General features: G+C 36.9%; 1 protein-coding gene across 1 annotated transcript in view; it reads right to left on the reverse strand.

The window, feature by feature from the left end:
- The window catches only part of SPAG17 (sperm associated antigen 17), a 120,613-nt gene that overhangs the window by 17,788 nt on the left and 83,630 nt on the right, over positions 1 to 19,195 (reverse strand). Inside the window, exons 29-39 of the mRNA XM_026090733.1 lie at positions 18,830 to 18,974; positions 17,504 to 17,658; positions 16,900 to 17,085; positions 14,575 to 14,702; positions 14,204 to 14,334; positions 12,578 to 12,705; positions 10,517 to 10,699; positions 7,439 to 7,552; positions 5,183 to 5,228; positions 3,016 to 3,118; positions 2,529 to 2,582 (exon numbers count right to left, since the gene is read on the reverse strand). Of these exons, the coding sequence (XP_025946518.1) occupies positions 2,529 to 2,582; positions 3,016 to 3,118; positions 5,183 to 5,228; positions 7,439 to 7,552; positions 10,517 to 10,699; positions 12,578 to 12,705; positions 14,204 to 14,334; positions 14,575 to 14,702; positions 16,900 to 17,085; positions 17,504 to 17,658; positions 18,830 to 18,974 (1,373 nt within the window). The remainder of the gene's footprint in view (positions 1 to 2,528; positions 2,583 to 3,015; positions 3,119 to 5,182; positions 5,229 to 7,438; positions 7,553 to 10,516; positions 10,700 to 12,577; positions 12,706 to 14,203; positions 14,335 to 14,574; positions 14,703 to 16,899; positions 17,086 to 17,503; positions 17,659 to 18,829; positions 18,975 to 19,195) is intronic.

Here is a 19,195-nt window from a genome sequence, read left to right on the forward strand (position 1 = left end):
AATTCACCCTGTTTTCCAGTATTATGTCTGAAATAACAAGGAATGTAAGCAATAAAGGCAAGTTGCACTTTTTTTCTATATAATTCAATTCGCATTGAATTATATTCTTGTAATTGGCAGTGTTCTCAGTGCTACTAATGTGAGAAGGCAAAGGAGAGACAGGACCATCTATTAACTCCTATGCTATGAGGTTTGGGTAGCAAGTTGAAATTTGTATGCATAGTCTTGTCTTCAGCTGCTAGAGTCTTGAGGCTCACCACAAGAAGTATAAAGCCTTGTACCTGAGAAAGAGGTGGGAAAGAGTAAGATGAAAATAGCAGGCAGATTAAGAACAAGCTGGCCCGGCATGCAGAGACAGACTCCTCTTTAGATACTGATTTATGGAGGGTCTGATCAAAATGCATACAAACTGTGGATTGGCTCCTATAAAGAGCTCCTCCTCAAAACTTGCTCTGGTTCTCTAGATCTTGTTGAACATGTCTGAGACTGCCAATAGTGTCTTTCCAACCTTCAAACAAGCTTCTAAATCTGAGAATCACTATTTTAGATGCACTGTGACTGCTAAAATTTGTAATACAAAGTGAATCTAAATTTCCTATTTTTTTCACAGAGAAACTTGGTGGCTCTGTGGGTACCCAGAAATCTGTCCAAATTCCTGAAGATAAGATTCACCAGAGTGCTCTCATAATCGTTGTTCAAACTGGGAAAGACTGGTTATGGTTTCAGCTTGATTTAGACCAGTTTTATACTAATACTATAGTTTCATTGACTTGCAAGATCTAATAAGAGCTATGAACTCCTCACTCTTTTGATCATAGTGAGAGTTTTGACACTGACTTCAGAGCCAGGATTGCACACTGTGTTCTTGGGTGGTGTATACCCAGATATATACATTTAAAGTTATTCTTTATGTGATATGCAAAACAATGTAAAATGTTGTTTTAAAATATAAATCTGAAATTATAAATCTAAAAGCTTTTTTTTTTTTTAATGTAAGCCTGTTATAAAGTAACTAAAAAGTAGTTCTGGTACTACAGAAGACAATTTAGCTTTCAATTGCTATTTAACCTTCACAAAAATATGAAAGAAAAAGCAAAAGTCTCCAACTGTAATATTAGTTCATTACTATTTCAAGTTATTCTGTATATTCTGACAAATAGTGACTGACCTATATAACTTTCAATACAATTATTTAAGTTAATTGTGAATTCATGGATATAACTGATCTTTCTCTTTGTTAATTCTTGTTCATATATTAGTTTTTCTGTTTCAACATCAATTAAATGCATATTTTTTAATTCTTTAAACAGTCATGTTTGTGCAAACCAAGCAATTCACAGTTCTGTCAGATTCACAAAACGCTTTCCTCCAGAACTGAAAATGACAATGGTTTCAAAGTATAATGCTTAATTTAAGTTTTTGTGTGGCACCTGTCCCCTGTCTGATTGATAGATTGTGAAACGTACATTTTCAGTGACATGTGCCATTTCAAATACTTTTTCTTTATATATTTTCTCAAACTTGTCAAACAGCTTCACCATTCATCAGAGAGAGATAAAGGACAATTTCTGAAAAACTTGAGAGAAAGTAAAATAAAGGAGGCTAGAATTAAAGCTGAGGTTCTGCCTTACATACAACTTTCACTGCTACAAAGATTTTTATATTTTTATATACATACATATATACACATATATACACACACTTCTTTCTGTAAAAGCATTTATAATCTGAAGCTTTTAGCACATGCCTCAGAAGTTCAATGGGAGAGAAATATTTTATAAACAGGAAATTGAGATATAGGCAATTTCCAAAGTAGAACATTCAAACATGGCAAAATAGACCTTGTTTTAGTAAGCCATTGATTTTTTTTTAAGATGGACCTCACAGACATGCTTGAAGATGGGTCTACCAGCTGTCCACATTTTCTACCTTCTAAAATGCCCTTCCTCTTCCTTATAAGCTCTTGGGCAATGCAGCTTCTTTTCCAAGATGGAAACTGTCAATGTGTTCTGCACTGTTTACTGAAATCCACAATAAATTTTTGTAAGTGTGGTCCAGCCCCAGGACTTGCACCTGGTCCAGCCAATTTTGTGTATCTTATCTGCCTTTGAAGCATCATCACATGACTGACATATATGTTTAGGGTCCTATTTAGACTTCTCATGCTAAAAATTCAACTGGGATATTTAGAATACCAGATTCTTAACCTGAAGCATCAACATTTGAAAATATTGATGTATTATTTTCCACACTGGTGGCACAGTCAGAAAACAGAGCACAGGATTTCTGACTTCAGCCTTGTTTTAATGAGCAGAAGTTACAACTACCTTCCTAAGTTTTGACAAAATAAGAGTTAAACCATTCATTCAGTGTTTCTATTGCAGAGAACATCCCATTATTTGCAACTGAACCAGAAGAACACTACCCAAGATCTAGTGAAAGCAGTAGCAGTCTTCCAGCAATCATTCCAGACTTGAATTGGCTCTTAAAAGAATTAACTTTAACTTTCTGTCGTACTAATACTGTACCTGTGTTCTTCTAGTCTGCTCGGCCACTTAGACACTGTTGTTAGTCCTTCTGTGCTGAATGAGCAGTAAAGGAAAAAAGTAATGAAAATGAGAAAAGCTTCATAATATTTTATAAGCCCCAAAATATTTACAAGATAACCCTGGAACGAAAACTACTTATGAAAGTAGGTTATATTAATATCTTTAATGACTTCTGACTTGGACTCATATATTTTGCAACAAAACTGTTCATGCACATCTGTATTTTTCTCATATTGTTCAACCAAAAAAACCAACAACCCTCAAACCCTTTTTCCAACAAACTTTAAAGTATCTTTGAGATAAGGAGAGAGAGGCACAGAGAGACAAAATAATCATAGGGAAAACTAGTGAACTATTGTGAAATGTATCTAGAGATCTAGGTCCTTGTTCTTAATGACAGTCAGCAAAGTACCATCCATCCTCTGCATTATTTACATTTACATCTGTTCTCACTGGACTGTCCTACCTGAATGTCTGCCAGTTGTCCTTTGGTTGCTTAGAGATTGTCTTCCCTGTGGGGCACTGGAACTGAGAAGCCACGGCCTGTTCATATAACTCAGCTATATGAACTGTAAGATAAAGGCAGATGATTAATACTGAATACGCATGTTCAGTTAAGCACTGGTAAGTGTTAAGAATAATAAAAACAGAAGGACATATTTTTAATGCATTTTTCTGTCACTTGATTAAAAGCTAGAGTTTAAAAATGGTAAAGATATAAATAGTCTTTATTAATTGGATCTCCATATTTTTAATTAAATTAAAGATTTATTGCTAGGGTAGCACAGCAGAGCCAATGAAAGAGAGAACTGGACTCTTCTCAGGTTTAAGGACAATCAGCCCAATTGTGAGGAAGGCCAACTACAGACTCTTCATTACTGTGAGGTGAGAGGCAGAAAGAACATTCCAAAATCAAATGTAGAACATCAACAGATAGGAAATTAATTCAATTCAATAGAAAAAAAAAACAGAAGCAAATTAAATACATATCCCTACCCCATACTACCTGAAATATCTTTATGTTCTTTTAAGAAACCAATCAAATACTTGTGAATAGAAAAAACTGCTGACATTCAACCACTTTCTGACAGGGAGCAACATTGCAGGCCTCTGTCTCCAGCTGAAGACAATGAGGTGTGCTTTCAGGGACCTTTATTACTATCAGCTTACTAAAGTTGTGCTTAACTGTGGCTGTGAAGCAGCCACAATCAACATTCTCATGGAAGGAACTACTGCTTCAACATGTACAGTGGAGAGAAGCCGATCTTTCCATATTTAAGACTGTGGCAAGCTTTAGGTTTTTAATAGTTTCCCTATCCTGTGACATCTTCCATAAAATTTGTTACTTCATGCCTTCCACCCAAACTTTTAGTCCACAGGAATTCCCATGGTTCAAAAGATGTATCTGTGGCAAAACTTAGGAGATTTGAGAGATGTAATCCTGTTTGATTATGACAACATCGCTTAGTATGTCAGGAATACTGTAATTGTAAATTTCAAAATTTGATCTTTTTTGGTTAACTTTTTCACCATAACATATACTTTTATTCTCCTGCTTTTTCTATTTTCACATCTGTTTAAGACCTTCTCTTTTACACTATCTTCTTCATTGATAAAGCTATGTTACAAATGCAATTCCATTTTAATATATATATTTTTTTAAATCAGGAAACTGTGTAGCAAGCATTTGTTGCAGCAGTTTCTGTTTACACTGGACAGTGTGCTCTGGTATTTTTGTAACAAACAGAAATACTCTTGGACAGGTAGGAGGAGATGAAAACAACACTCTAAAGGCTAGCATCACTAGGGGACTGAATACTATGGATTTTTCTATGGAAAAAGTCCATTGATATTTTAAAGAAAGAAACAACTTAATTTTTATTTGTACCTATTGAAAACATTAATAAATGCTAGCAAGTATCATATTTTTAACTTTTATAGAAAGTCGTGAGGAAAGACTAATATGTTATTTCATCTTTCCCCTGAGGCAAGATTGATGTAAACACCAAAATATATGATTGTTTGAGACCAGATTTTCAAATGTAATAAACAACCAGAAACTATCCAGTTACTTTGAAAAACTTGTCTGACATGTTGATATATGTATAAATCTAACCACATAGAACTGTGTCCATAGTTGTCATACCTGAGAAGACTCTATACATCTGGAAACGTGGGTCAAAATGACAAATACACATGCCTAAAATGGGCAATTAAGTAAGTGTTTTTTAGAGGTACTGTATCATTGATGCTAACAAATTCCAGTCACCTATGAGAATCATGCCATTCATTCACTTTCAGTCCCTGATGTGACTGCTTTGGAATACCTATTTTCTGAAGATGTGTGGTACTTACCATTCAAGTTCTTTAGTGAAATTCTGAAATATTTCAATAGTTGAGTGACACCTTTGTTCTCATAAGTTGGTTGACAGTTTTTAATTTACAACATTTTATAGAATGGACGTATCACATGTAAGAAAAGTATCAGGAGCAAAAGAGACAGTCATGTACCTATCACACAGATCAACTCACATTTATGTTCCTTCTTTAAAAAGATTACTGCAGTGCTTTACAATTTACTATATAGTATAGTATTTTACAAATTTAAAAGATAGTCATTCAAATGCTATTACCTCTGGCACTGAGATCTTTGGATGACTTCTCCAAGTTAGGGAAGGACTGCAATGAAGAAAGAATAATCATGACTCTGTGAGAAACAGACCTTGCAAAACCACCATCCTCTTCAAAAGACTTCTATCCTAAACAAGTGCTCTTTTGTTACTTGAAAATGTAAGTACAAGAATAGGGGAATTTCAGTGTGTGACAAAACATGAGCTGGGAAAAATAGAAATGAGGTAGAAATTCTCCGGTCTAAACATATGTTTGTTTCCTTCTTGACCACCTACTTCACAGATGACTTTGTATTTTAAATGTTTGTTGCTTTTTAAATCAACTCAGCTATTTCATAATCTCAAACAGAAGATTTTGAAGGACAAGTCCTTCCACAAAGAATTTGAACCAAATCTAAAATTCATGGGCATGACAAGGAGGCACATGGGAAATGTGTTCAGGAATATGTAGGTTTCATTACTAAGGAGCTCTCTTGTGGTTGGTTTACAATAAAGTGTCTGAAGGGTAAAAGACTTTCACTAAGCTGTATTTTCCTTGCTTTATTGTCATGCTGTCACTGAAGCAGTTAACCAGAAACCAGAGTCCCTGTGACTAGGCAGTCTGTGGGTGTAGCAGAGCTAGGGAACAGAAGAGGTGTGGGAAGAGTGTGACACTGATTCCCATGGCATGGAAGATCCACAGCAGGACTCTACTGCTCAGAAAAAGTTGTCTGATGTGAAATCTGTACCTGGAAATGTGCTCAAGGTAGCTATGACAACCAACAATAATTAGTCACTAGACAAGTCCATTGGAAGTAAGCAGCATGTGAGATTCAGCACTTGGATCTCATCAAAGCAATGAGGTGTCTGCCTAGAGTATAGAGGTAGATCAAGCCACTGATAGATTACTTCACAGGGTTCCCCCTTCCAGAAGGGCTGCGAGTTCCTTCCTGCCATTTTGCCAGATATTTCTTTTCTCCACTCTACTCTCTTTTTAAAACTTGTATATGACTTTAAAGCACTGAAAAAAAAATATAAATGAAAGCTTTTAATATAAAAAAAAAGCTTTAGTTTGAGTCAGTGAATGAAAATGCTAGCTTGACTAAAAAGTTCAAAGGCAAATTCTAGAATTACATTTTTCTAAGCTTGAAAGGAAAAAATAATAGTTATAGATCTATCTAGACATCTAGGAAAAGGAAATTAACAGCATTAATGACCGGAAAGGTCTCGTATTTAATGTCTTTGCATGCTGAGACAAGGTGAATAGTTAGACTCTAAGCTTAGGATGACGTTTGTTTGCTACAGTACACTCACTTTTGAAAGGTGGACAGATCATCTGGCAGCGAACATTTAAATTAAAAGAGCTAGATCTTATTTTTCAAATGCCAGACTTTTTAATTAAGTATGTTTGAGTTCACTATATGCTTGTTATTTATTTAAAAAGTAATAAAAGTGTTTCCTATATGAGACAAAAAAAGAAATCAATGTTTAATAACTAGTAAAAATCTAGAGTGTGAATTTACATAATGCAAGGCAACCAGATGCAAAGGAAGCTGTAGGAAACAAATGTTTTAAAGAACTGAAATAGAACAAACTGATCATTCTTCACATAAGCTATAAAGTGTCTGTTTTATTCATCCTAATTCCCACCCACTTGAACTGCCTTCAATTTATCTTTGTTATTCAGCTCCCACTAATCTCACTGTTTTCTGACTGCTACCCCAATCCCTCTTCCCCTGTTTTCTCACCTTTTCCACTCCCTATTGCCCTCCCTTTTCTTCTCACGCTTTAATTAGCTGTGCAAATTAGCAGAGCACATTTCCCCAAAGTATAAGCGCTGCTCAGCACAGACAGGTGATAACAGTATTCCCCTAGACTGTTTTCACATTACTCCAAAAGCAGGTTCAAACTCTCAGTATGGAGGAGGTGGTGGTGGTTTAAAGATAGTCACCAAGCTGCAGTGTCAACAGACTGGAAATGTTCTCATCCTAATGTTGGTGGACATATGCATTTCAGTCTCTTTGGCCTGTGTGTTTGGGAACTTATCATTCTGAAGAGCCAAACTCTTAACTTCTTTTCAGTATTTTTTCTCCAATACAACAGTAGTGCCATTCACTAGCCAAGTTAAATGCTGAGCACTGCTCAGCATTAAATTACAGCAGAGCTGGCATTCTGCTATCCTAACATTTGTTACTTTACTAAAATGTTTTAAGGGTGACACTTGCAACGCAATGCAATGTATTTGTTGAAAAGAAGCAGTTAAAAATTATTTTTTCTCACCATGACCAGTTCAAGGAGATCTGCAGCATTCTCCTTTTCCTCTTCTGTTCTTGGTTCTTTTACATTCATCTCTTGCAGCTCATTTTCCTGCTTCAAAATGATGTCTATGTATTCCTGGTGTAGCAATGAATGGAGAAAGAACAAAAAAGAAGCAGATATTTGCAGAGGAAAACTTAATGGACACATACAAAGAGAAAAGGGTTTGTGGTAGTATTAGATCTGCATACTTTTCAATGTCATAAGGGCTCCTTCTGTGTGAATTTGTGTGAATGGGTTATATAGGTATCTAAAGGTTCAGCTGGAGAAATAGTTACAAAAAACCAACAGGTTAAAGAAAGAAGTACATGCTAAGAAAGTAGCACGTGAAGGTTTGCCAAGGACTATTCAGCTCTGAAGACTAGCAATCCTGTTGAATCTGCAGGAACTGATGAACTGAGGACACTAAGAGTCTGCTGAATCTCTACCAGGTCACTAGCACACATCAGCATCCACAATGAGCTGGGCAACTCAGACCATATCCAAGAGGGTGGTGGCTGCTCTAGAGCAGCTCCCCAGAAGCTTCTGGAGCATCAGTGACCTCCTGCTTCTGAGTGTGCAAGTGTGTGAGTAAACTGTGTGAGTGAATAAAGGAATGTTTTGACTGAAAGCTGTTATTAATAACAACAATTTGATTCTATTATTAATACTGAATACTGGCTTAATAAATAAAAGGTGTTCTAGGAAATACTGGTTGTGATCTGTGTCTCCTTCCCACTTGATCCTCTATTAGGGAAAAGGAAATTTACAACATCAAAGTTGAAAAACTAGGTTTGAAAGAGTTTGAAGCTCCATTTTTAGACAGAAGTTTACTTTGCCAGAACCACACCGAGTGCTGAAGAAAAGGACACTTTTCATTTTCCACACTCCTCTGTGCTTCAGAAATTCAGATGGAAAAAAGGGTCGCATACAGAGAGCTGCCTAACACCTCACCCTACTAGAAAGGTACATGCAATACAGAGCTTTATGAACAGAAGGTTCACATAAGTGATCCAGTTCCAGTTCTTTTTCATTCCTTCATATCCTTAAATTTTAAAGGACATGGAGAAAGGAAGAATGCTCTTTTCTTTAGATCTTGATTTAATTCTGACAAACTGAGTACTTAGCTTAAAATTTAAGATACCTGTTTCTCAAAAAATCCATAGAATAGATATTGATATACAATGAATAAGGATATTTTCATTGCAGATTAATGTAATTCTTACAAATGTCTCCTGTGTGCCAATAACTGCAATTCTTCTTTGCAAATGTAACAAAAGGTGTCTGTCTTTCTCTAACAGCCAACTACAGATCTGGTAAATGGAGAGACTTAACTTGGGATTTTGGTGTGAAACTTTTTTTAAATGAGTGTTGCCCTTGAAAGATCAGTATGCAAATTGAAGAATCACTTTTATATATCTCTAGACTGTGAAAGGGTAAAATTTAATCCTGATAGACCGACATGTCCCATGTCAGGGCTGAAAAGTTGTCAATGTTTTTCTATCGCAAACAGACCCTCTTTGAAATGTGATGTGGAAAAACATCTAACCAGTTACAACATGCTATTTCCTGCTCAGATGTCACATGCTATTAGCTTTCAAATTTATCAGTCTGTGATGCCATCATCAAAATAGACATTAAATAACTAAATTATAAAGCACATGTATTTTGTTATTCCCTAATTGGTAGATAATAGTGAGTTTTTAACTCTAAAATCTGTTCTAAGAACATTTTCACAGTGTGAATTAATTAAATGCTTTATACCACAACCGAGAAGTAAAGGAGGAAGCCGCTAACATAGATCAACAACAGAACTTTCAGATCCCATCTCAGCACGCTTATACATGAGATGTAACTTGCACCTTTTCATGAACCAGTCATTAACGTGGCATGGACACACACTTGGGCAGAAGGCTACACAGCTATTTGCTAGACATCAATAGAGCGACAAAACTCAGAAATTCAGGTTTATTGCTAACTGTGGCAGAGCATTATAGGCAGTTACATACGTGAAAGCCAATCAGAAGGACACTGTACATCAGTTCTGGGAAACAATGTGGGTGGAAGCCAGGGAAACTATGTTATATTGCAGACCTGCATTCAAGCCTCAGCTCTACCTACAGCATTCTGAGCAACTTCCCAGTTTGTTTCTGAAACTGAAATACATAGAAGTATGAAGTAGAGAAGAAGCTACATACTACTGTCTCTTGTTTCTTCCTTTTCCCTAGTTTAGAGACTACTTAATGAGCATCCCTGTCTTCTCTGTGGAACATTGACTGATGCTGGTGAACCACAGACTGTTCTTCAAAATGTCATGCTCTTGAGAGCTTTGCACACTGCAGAAAGGCCTGCTGCTCCAGAACCCAGTTTTAAGAGCTCTAATAAAAACAATCACATCAGAAACTGAGATAAAGTAAATTCTGTTTGAGCTTCTTTACTTTGAAGAAACCTACATTTTCCTCTTGGCATTTTTCTCAGTGCTTTGTTGCTCATTTGTTGAGTGAGGATACACTTAATATGTGTAAAGTGAGACATACTGAACCTGACAAACCATCATTTGGGAGATGCATCTCTGCAGAACCTGGAAATGTACTGTACTGATCTATGGACCTGATACATAACAAAGACTACAGTGTGTCTCAGTGACCTAGTCACTGAAGTAAACTAGAATTATGGTGGGTTAGAAATTTTTCTACAGCTTTACAGAGTTAACTTTCTAAGGCTTTGGGTAGAAAAACAAACTAAGAGTAATAGATATTAATACTGATGAAAAGGAAACAATTTTTTAGTGCACTGTGATGGGTACCTGACTGTATCCCATGTATTTGCACAGAAAAGTATGTTCCCGGAGGAATTGGGGGAAAAGAGTTGAGCTGCTTCAGAAATAATACATCTGCTTCAGAAATAATACATTTTTCTTAGAGCACCTGTCTGGGTATGAAATGGTGATTGTTCTTCAAAAGCATTAGAGCTTGTCTCAAGCATATATTGCAAATTCATACCACCCAATTTGTCTGTTATCTGTTGTTCACTGGAAGAATGAAGTAACTGTGATTGTACTACCTTGAGGGAAAGCTGCAGCTTTTCTCTTAGTTCATCACTGAGTGGCTCATATTGGAATAGCTGACGGATTTGCAGTTTATTAGGACATTTTCGCACAGGTATTGGCAAGCAGGCCTGCTCTTCAGATCCGATGCAGAGACCCTTCCAAATATGTGTTTTGACTGGAGGACCTGTGATCTTCCTCTGAACATAAACAAGAACAAGCAAAAAGAGCAAGAGGCTACTTATATTACTGACTTGGCAGAAAGTTGTCCCTGTATCTACATCCAGCTGACAAAACATGAACTGCACTCTGAGTGAAAAACAGCTCACTGCATTCAGGACTGGAATCAAGAAACTTACTAAATTTATATTGAATGCTCTCACGTTGTGGTTACTCTAGAAAACAGAGATGACTCCTGGAATGTAAAATTTTAATCCAAATACTGAAAGATGTGTTTAGATTCTAGGTTGTTGGTTATACATACAGGTACAAAATGTAACTGGAAACACTAACCAGTGGACAGTGAACAAACTGATAGGCTTCATGTCTCAGCTGATAAGCACATGCTCCCTTTACCGCAGTGCAGATCTAGACAACATAGTCAGTAGGATCTTGAGCACAATTTATCCATCCTAAAACCTCTTCATTTGGCAAGATAAACTCCCCCTAAAATTGCTATATCACTTCACTGAGTATAAAAGAACTTAAGGTGACTGCATTTTGAATGAACTCCATCCTGCACGCCCTGTGTTTATTTAGTTAAATCAGGTTAATATAATTGGCTCTCATTTAACCCAATCATATTTTCTAAGAATAATGCCTTCTTCATGATTTTAAGAAATAAGGATGATTTTATACCTGAGATAAGCGATTTGTGAGATAACAGTTGGGTTTCTGGTTCCAGTCAAGAAACACCAGCTCACCGGGGGTTTGTCTACATGATCTTTGTAGTGAAACTTTCCAAACTACCAAGATGCAGGACAACTGGTCCAACATTTGTGCTTGCATTAACATAGCAGTGAGCATAAGTTAATAAATCCTCTGAAAGTAATCATAAGGCTTTTGAATTAAATCTGATCATGTCCTACATCTTCAGGTTGTAGGAAAGTGAGCTCATGTCTGTCTAGAACAAACTGTGCAGTGAGACTCATGTAACCTGTGCTAATTCACCACATTCTGTGCTTCAGTGTTGTACCTAGAAGTCTGGAATGTAACTGACCTACTTCACCAGGAAGTTTTGAATTTAACTGAATCAGCTTCAAAGAGATTTGAAAATTCTCAAATCGAAACTAACAGTGATGTGGCCAATACTATGAAGAGCATTGGACTAATCAATCACCATGATCCCTAATGGATTAATGATCTATTAACATACAATGTGATAAACACGCATAATAAATATGAACATTAAGTAACATTTATATGCGAGTATCATGACATCACCTCGGCCAAAAGCTGAGTATAACGCAAACAGGAACTGTGTATAATGAACCATGCCTGATATGACAATGCAAACAAGAACCAAACATTGTGAGCCTTGGTATGGGCTATGGATCAACAGCAGGCAGGAGAATAATACCTGAAATTGCTGGAAAGATATATCATGGTATCATTATGGACTGATCTGATGGACAACCTGTGTAGACATTTGGCCATAAAGACCTCTGGTGCTAGAGACTGGGGTTGGGGTTATGTGGACATCTGACAAGGCGTAGAAGCCTGAGGTAGAACTCATTAGGTGGTGGAGCTCATCCGCTACCCAAGAGCTCAACACTAAGACTGGTTGAAAGGAATGTCACGTTCCCCTGTACTTAAGCATGCCATCTTCCTGGAGTGGTAACCAGAGTGGGTCTCAGCTGATGGTATGTGCATGTATATGTGTTTGTGTGTGTGTGTGTGTGTGTGTGTGTGTGTGAGAATTTTTCCCTGACACAGCCTATCCCTTGTTCGGTCCGCTCCCTTGCTTGGTCTGCTGAATAAATTGAACTTGGCAGTCTCGCATGGTTTGGCGTTCTTTTTTCCCTGGTGACAAACATCTATAGCTTAAGCAGCAAAAGACTGTTTTGAAGCAATTATACCTCAAAAGGAGAAAATGTATCCCAGCTCCTTGACTGAAGATTTGGAGGAACAATACTCTCCGGTTCTTTATTCATTATCCAGGGAGAGGCTTCAACCAAAGGGCGGAGGATAGTAATATTTAAAACACCTGGTTCAAAGAAACATTTTGGTAAGAATTTATGTGAATCCAAAAATGAAGGATATATGTCTCAAACCTCCAGAAAAACACGCTTATCTAAGTGTAAAGAAAGTTACTATCAACTGGCAAAACTCAACATGAGAATGTGATACTGGTGGCCACAGATAATACTGGATCACTGAGGCAATTACAGAATAGTTGGACAATTTTGGATTACCCAGAGTGTGTTCAACAATAAACTGCATTTGCTACTTGCTCGGAGTCTTGGGTAACATCTCATTTGAATAGTGAGCAAAATATCCCAAGCAAGGTAGGGCAGACCATAGACCCATGTTTACTGAATATTACTTTCAGGAAGATGTACTTCCTATTCAGAACAAGCATAGGTCTTCACTTTATTTTATACTTTGGAATCAGACCACTGAATGGATTCAATTAGAGATAATGATTGTCTCCTTTTATTGTTTTGATTAATTTTAATGTTCCTCAAAACATTTTTCCAACCCAAACCAAAAGTCCACTTTATCCTCTATTATCTACCCCATATGGGGACTTAGAAGTTAGGGTGCAAAGAAAACCTGTGGGACCTGTTACTATTTATCTACCCTTCCTTCAATCTGAGATTTGAATACTTTAATGAGAATCAATTTCCTTGGGGGCAATACTGGAGTGCTACTATAATAAATGACTGATGGTTGCCAGCAGGTTTTCTTTCTTTCATTGTCGTGAACAGAAGCAGCATTTAAAAATAGGTAAAACCTGGAAGTGTGATAGGTGGGAAATCTCTTCCCCATGCTTATGATCGCAGATTTTGAGAAAACTGTTTTAGTATCCTATGGTTCAAAGCAGTCTACCTTCATCATCCCCCTTCTTCCAGGGGAATCATGTGTTTCTCTGTCTGGATTTTTTAAAATATGTTTATTTTGTTTAGGATTTACCTGTTACCCCACAGTGTATTTTATAGAATACAGTATCTGCAAATAACTTCACAAAGATAACTATCCATTTCAGAATCTAACTTCTTTGTACTGCTACTATCAGGTGGTTGTTTCCATGTCCTATTGGCATCCCCTATTTCAATTATATCTTTCCAGCTTCTTAATAACATATATTGAACTTTTCCAACAGCCAGACAATGGGTCCACAGCTAGATCATTAGATGAAGACTGTGAAACATTCAGTGTTTTTTGACAGTAAATACACAGAGAATCTATGCATTTGGTAATTATTTTTGTTTGTATGTCTAACAGTGGATAAAGATATGGCAGTTGTCTGTCTGTTCATTTAGCCCTTCAAAGTGTCATTTATTTAATTCTATATTTCCCAGAGTTTCTTCCACAAGCTCCTTCTTCCCTATCCTTTAACTGCCAGAAGTGTGGAAGCCTATCTACATGGGAGAAACACATTTTCAAATTTCCTGTCCAAATAAGAGTTTTGAAGGTTCTGACTCCACCATTGTAATTATTTCTGTTGTTATTTTGTCAGAAAAGAAATTAAACTATCCTACCTGGACATTCTCGTACAGGGTCCTGCAAGACAGCAGTAGCTGGATCACTACAGGCCTCAGCAAGATGCTCTTCTACATCCCTGCTCCGAAGAAGTTCAGTCCCAGAACCATCAGCATAGACAATGAAGAACCTAGACCACCATCACACAAATCTGACCAAATCTAATGGCTTTCAAATTACACTCTTTTCTAGATGGCAAATAGGAAAAAGCACTGTGATGACATAACGAGAAAATGGAACTTCAAGATGAGGACATCAAGTGTGCAAATCCTGAGTTCTGAATAAAGAATGTGCAAATCTATGAACCCTGTGCAAATACAGCGTAGTGAAGAAAGAGTCTATGTAAATCTATGAACCTGGGGCATTTTACCTGGGGACATGCTCATCACAAGTGGTAGGTTCATTAATTTCTGGCAATACTGATGCTGAACTTCTGTCTTCCTTGTCATCAAAGCCAACGCTAGGAACAAGCACAGATGTCCTGCCATCAGCCATGACCTATAATAGAAATTATATAAAATGATTTGAGTTACATGATATATTTTAAACAGGAACTTGCTTCTGAACTGTAATATGGTCTAGCCCAGTGAAAGAGACAGAAAAATCATATTTCAAGTTGAGCAGCTAAACATTCAGGCATAAAAGTAATGACAAGGAAAAAGACAAAACAAATGGTTCTAGACATGTCATAGAAATGCTAATATCACATGCTGATATTTAATAAATGCTCAAGGATTGTTAGTTGTCAAATAGAGCCAAACTTGTTTAAATTCTATCTTCAACGTATACATCTGCAAGCACTAACAGATGACCTCACAGAAAAATATACTCTTACTCATTAGACCAGGTAACTGCACACACAGACAGGCACTGATATAACTCTGTGAGTTATATATATATATTTGTGTATATGCATGTATAAAAACATACAGACACACACACACATATATACACACACACCTACATACATATAGATATATACATACAGATATACACACAAATATGTATGCATACATGGATATCTATGTATCTCTCTACACATCTATATAGTGGGCCCTTTTCAGGCATTCATTTACTTTAAAAAATATGGTCCCAGATAGTCCCATGATACTACTTACTGAATTTCTATAGTATTTTCCATCTTGAAAGTACCAAGTGATTATTAACTACATATTAACATATACACACAAGGTAACTAACAAAGAATAATAACCTACTAAGGAATAATGATGTCTCTATTTCTTAATATTGTCAGTTGAAGGACAGATGCCTTTGGAAGATACAGTTTGGACCAGAGTGATTCAAAGGACAGTTCATGAGCTGAATCTGACACACCCAGACCATACCCTTTTTGCTTTAGCCTCAGGTGTAACTAGGACTGAGAATGAACCTATCCTGTTACACCTGTATCTGGCTGCCATCCCTAGCAACCCTGTTGAAAGTGAGAACAACACTTGAGGAAATGGAAAACAGCTGTTTGTAATGGTGGGCAGGACCCAACAGCTGGATGCCTCCTACTACATCTGTACATGGTCAGAAGCTTACACCCATGAGGTGCCTCTGGTCCTGCATCCACCTGGTCACCTGCTCTACCACATGAGCACACTCCTTATCTTTGCACTGAATGAAAATGGGGTCTTGATATAAAAATAGCATGTAGTTATGTAACTAACAAGATACTCCATGAATGGCAAAAACAATGAAAGTTGTTTTTCCTACGGATATTCTTCATCTCAGCATCCCCTCATATTGCATTAATCTCCTTTTTCTTACTACACCCCATACCCTCTGTGATCACTTTTCCCACAATACCTTCAACTGCCTCACAGCCTCCTCAGCCTCCTTCCTTTGTTCCCTAAGTACTGACTGGGAAAAAGCAGGATGTGCTATGATTGATGCCAAGCAACTTCACTGCTAATTTGTAGTGTACTGATTTTGTAGGAACTTGATATCTACCCCTCTGTCAATTAGTTCAAAATTTATTAAGGAGAGATTGACAGATAGCAGAGATTTATATAAGCACTGTTTATCCAGTCTAGGAAACCAGCTGAAAAAGAGTATTATGATGCATATGTCCAATGGAGTCTTACTGCAATTTCACAGGAATCTGGAAAAAATGGCAATGATTACAATTGCAACAACAGAAAGGATACTCTGAGGATGTCATATTTAGAATCACGATGCTACTGGATGCCACACACAGGATAATGTTACTGACTCATGAAAAAAAAAACCACCCTTAATTAGAAAACAATATGCAGGTCACAAACCCCTAGACAATGTTTCCTGAACTCAAAACTAAGTACTAGCCTAATGCAAACATATCTGCCTTAGGTGAGAAAGGATCACAGTGCAACCAGTATTACTTTAAAAACGGAATCATTGTTTTTATAATGGTAACTGTCTTACCGGGCAGATTAGAGTGTTTTTATGAGGTGAGGTAAAGTGTAGACCATGTATTTTATTTCAACCTGTGTGATTTACTCTAAAGGAAATGGAAATACAAAAAGAAGAAATCCTGAGACCCATCACAGTCTCAAGAACATTTCAGAGAGCTGGTTCAGCAGCTGTTTCTTCTGGCTAGCCAGGCTGCCTTAGGAATTAGTAACAACAAGCCTACAAGCTGACTTTGAAAGATGTTTATGAGATAATATTCCTTAAGATGCAAAAACTTGCTTCCTTCTATGTATTTTACCTTGAAAAGATTTCCTTCAGGATCCACCACCTCACAAATAGTGCTGGAAGTGTGTTTCATAACATATCTTCCTGCTTGCTTCCCTTCTTGCTTGCTGATGAATTTATTATTATTATAAACTTCATGAGTATAAACTGCTGAACAATCTTCATCAATGAAAAGGGAGCCTATCCTCCTGGGTAAAACCTGTCAAAGTAAAAAGGAAGTAGGTTCAGTCCTTAATGGTGAAATCTTCAGTTTAGATGTAGCATGAAAATGAAGAATAGATGCAAATCAAGAGGATGGGTCTCAGACCTTTGCTACTAAATCATCTGGTTTGGAAGGAGAGAAAGAAGAAAGATGAGGTCCAGGAGATAGGCTGATGACAGTCTGTGTAATATTTTCTGTAACTTAGGGCAATTTAAGATTTGGATTTAAATAAAAGAGAAAATATATTGTTGTGAGCAAATATCTAAGTATTGGCAGAGTATAAAAGAGTCAAAGGAATTGGGAAGGCTACAGGGAGGGAGTTAAAATAGCCAAGGTGAGAGAAGCTGACGGTGAGGACATGGCATTCGGAACACAAAGATTAATTAAACTATTACAAACTAAAAATAATACCCACCTGATATGTTCCCTGTGGCTTTGCTATAATAGATGTCCCATCTCCAAAGATGGTACAACAGGTACTGTTCTCACAATTTGTTATAACAGTAGCAAACTCAGGATTCTCCACTCTCATACATTTCACCTTTCTTGTGATGGCTTCTGAAGGTTCATCTAAGAATACAGAACAACTAGACAGGACTACATGAACCATGGAAAAGTCTTAAGATTCAATTTGCTTTTCTCTCAGAAGGCTGGTCCTTTATCTCCTCAGTACAAGACCCTGATAAACTTTTCTTCATAAAACCTCTTTTTTCACATAGTTTTATGTTATATAAGTAATATGCAATGTTCACATTTTTGAACTGTGCACTTAACATAGGCAAATCCAACAGCAAAAAATGTCTGTGAACATCTGTGGCTGGCCAGGAGATCATGCTTAACTTTATCAAATACAGTATTAACCATAATGATCTGGATATGTGTACCATACAGGCTGGACTACTGAAATTCCTTATGCCTGCGATACAAGTACTAGGATGTGAAGGAACTCCTATTCAGCAGCACAAGCCATGGAAAACACATCAAACTGATATGCTAATCTGGCTACTGTCTTCCCATTGAATAGAGAGATCAGTGCAAGGCCATTGTTTTGATTTTTAAAATCTCACAGGGAAATATTCCTGTCTACCAGAATAACTGTGTTTTTTCTACACAATCAGAACTTCCTACTGTGTTTGAACACAACAGGCCTGATGTCCACCCAGTAAATATACACTCCATGTTAATTACAGGAGACAGAATTTGTTCAGCAAATGAACCAAACATACAGAATATACTGACAGCCAGCAGAAACACAAATTATCATTAGCCTCACTTGTTTCAGGGAAAAATAAGTTTCACTTCTGTAGGTGTGGCATTTTCCAGAGTCATATCCAAACAAATTTTGAGTATCTTCAAGGATACTCTACATACGCTCTGGGGAATCTGAGGATGCCCTGTCCTCATACACCTATTCAGTTAAGAATCAAATAATCTTACTTACTGGTATCAGGGAAGATGGAGAGAGGGCAATGAACATTTAAGAACTTACAGCAGGCACTGTGGTCTCATGGTGAAGATAGATTATGTAAGTGTACACATGGAGAGAAGGAAATTTACTTGCTAGCTAAAATGAAATTTTTGCACTGAATACTGATGGAAAAAAGACTAAGCAGAGAAATTGAGCCCAGACTGTATTACTGTATTTGTTACCTATGGTATCAGTATGTGCCTTTTTTAGTATATTTTGACAATTATCTGCTTCGCAAGATACAGCAGAGAGGTGCTCCCCTTTCGATTTTACCTGTTTCTTCACTATCCTGAGGTACAAAAAGTTCTTCACAATCTTGATAAAAAGTGGTGATTCTAGTACCATCAGCATGATCTACAACTCTGCTGCCATCCAGCTTCTCGACTATTATCACTGCATCGTCTCGTACAGTCATAACCTGATATAATAAAGGAATACTGATTTACATTAGCATGGAGATACCTGTAACAGCATCATCAGTAACACAAGACATTACCTACTGAAACTCTGAAGAAGCTAGGCCACTACAACTTTATCAATTTGAAAGACTGAAGATTCACATTTTCTTCTGAATCTAAAGCTTTTGCATTTTTATCTGTACAATAACACAGCCTGAAGGATATGTGTTCAATGAACAAG

The sequence above is a fragment of the Apteryx rowi genome, unplaced genomic scaffold (genome assembly GCF_003343035.1).
Source record: "Apteryx rowi isolate R43461 unplaced genomic scaffold, aptRow1 scaffold_876, whole genome shotgun sequence".
In the NCBI taxonomy this organism is placed as follows: Eukaryota; Metazoa; Chordata; class Aves; order Apterygiformes; family Apterygidae; genus Apteryx; species Apteryx rowi.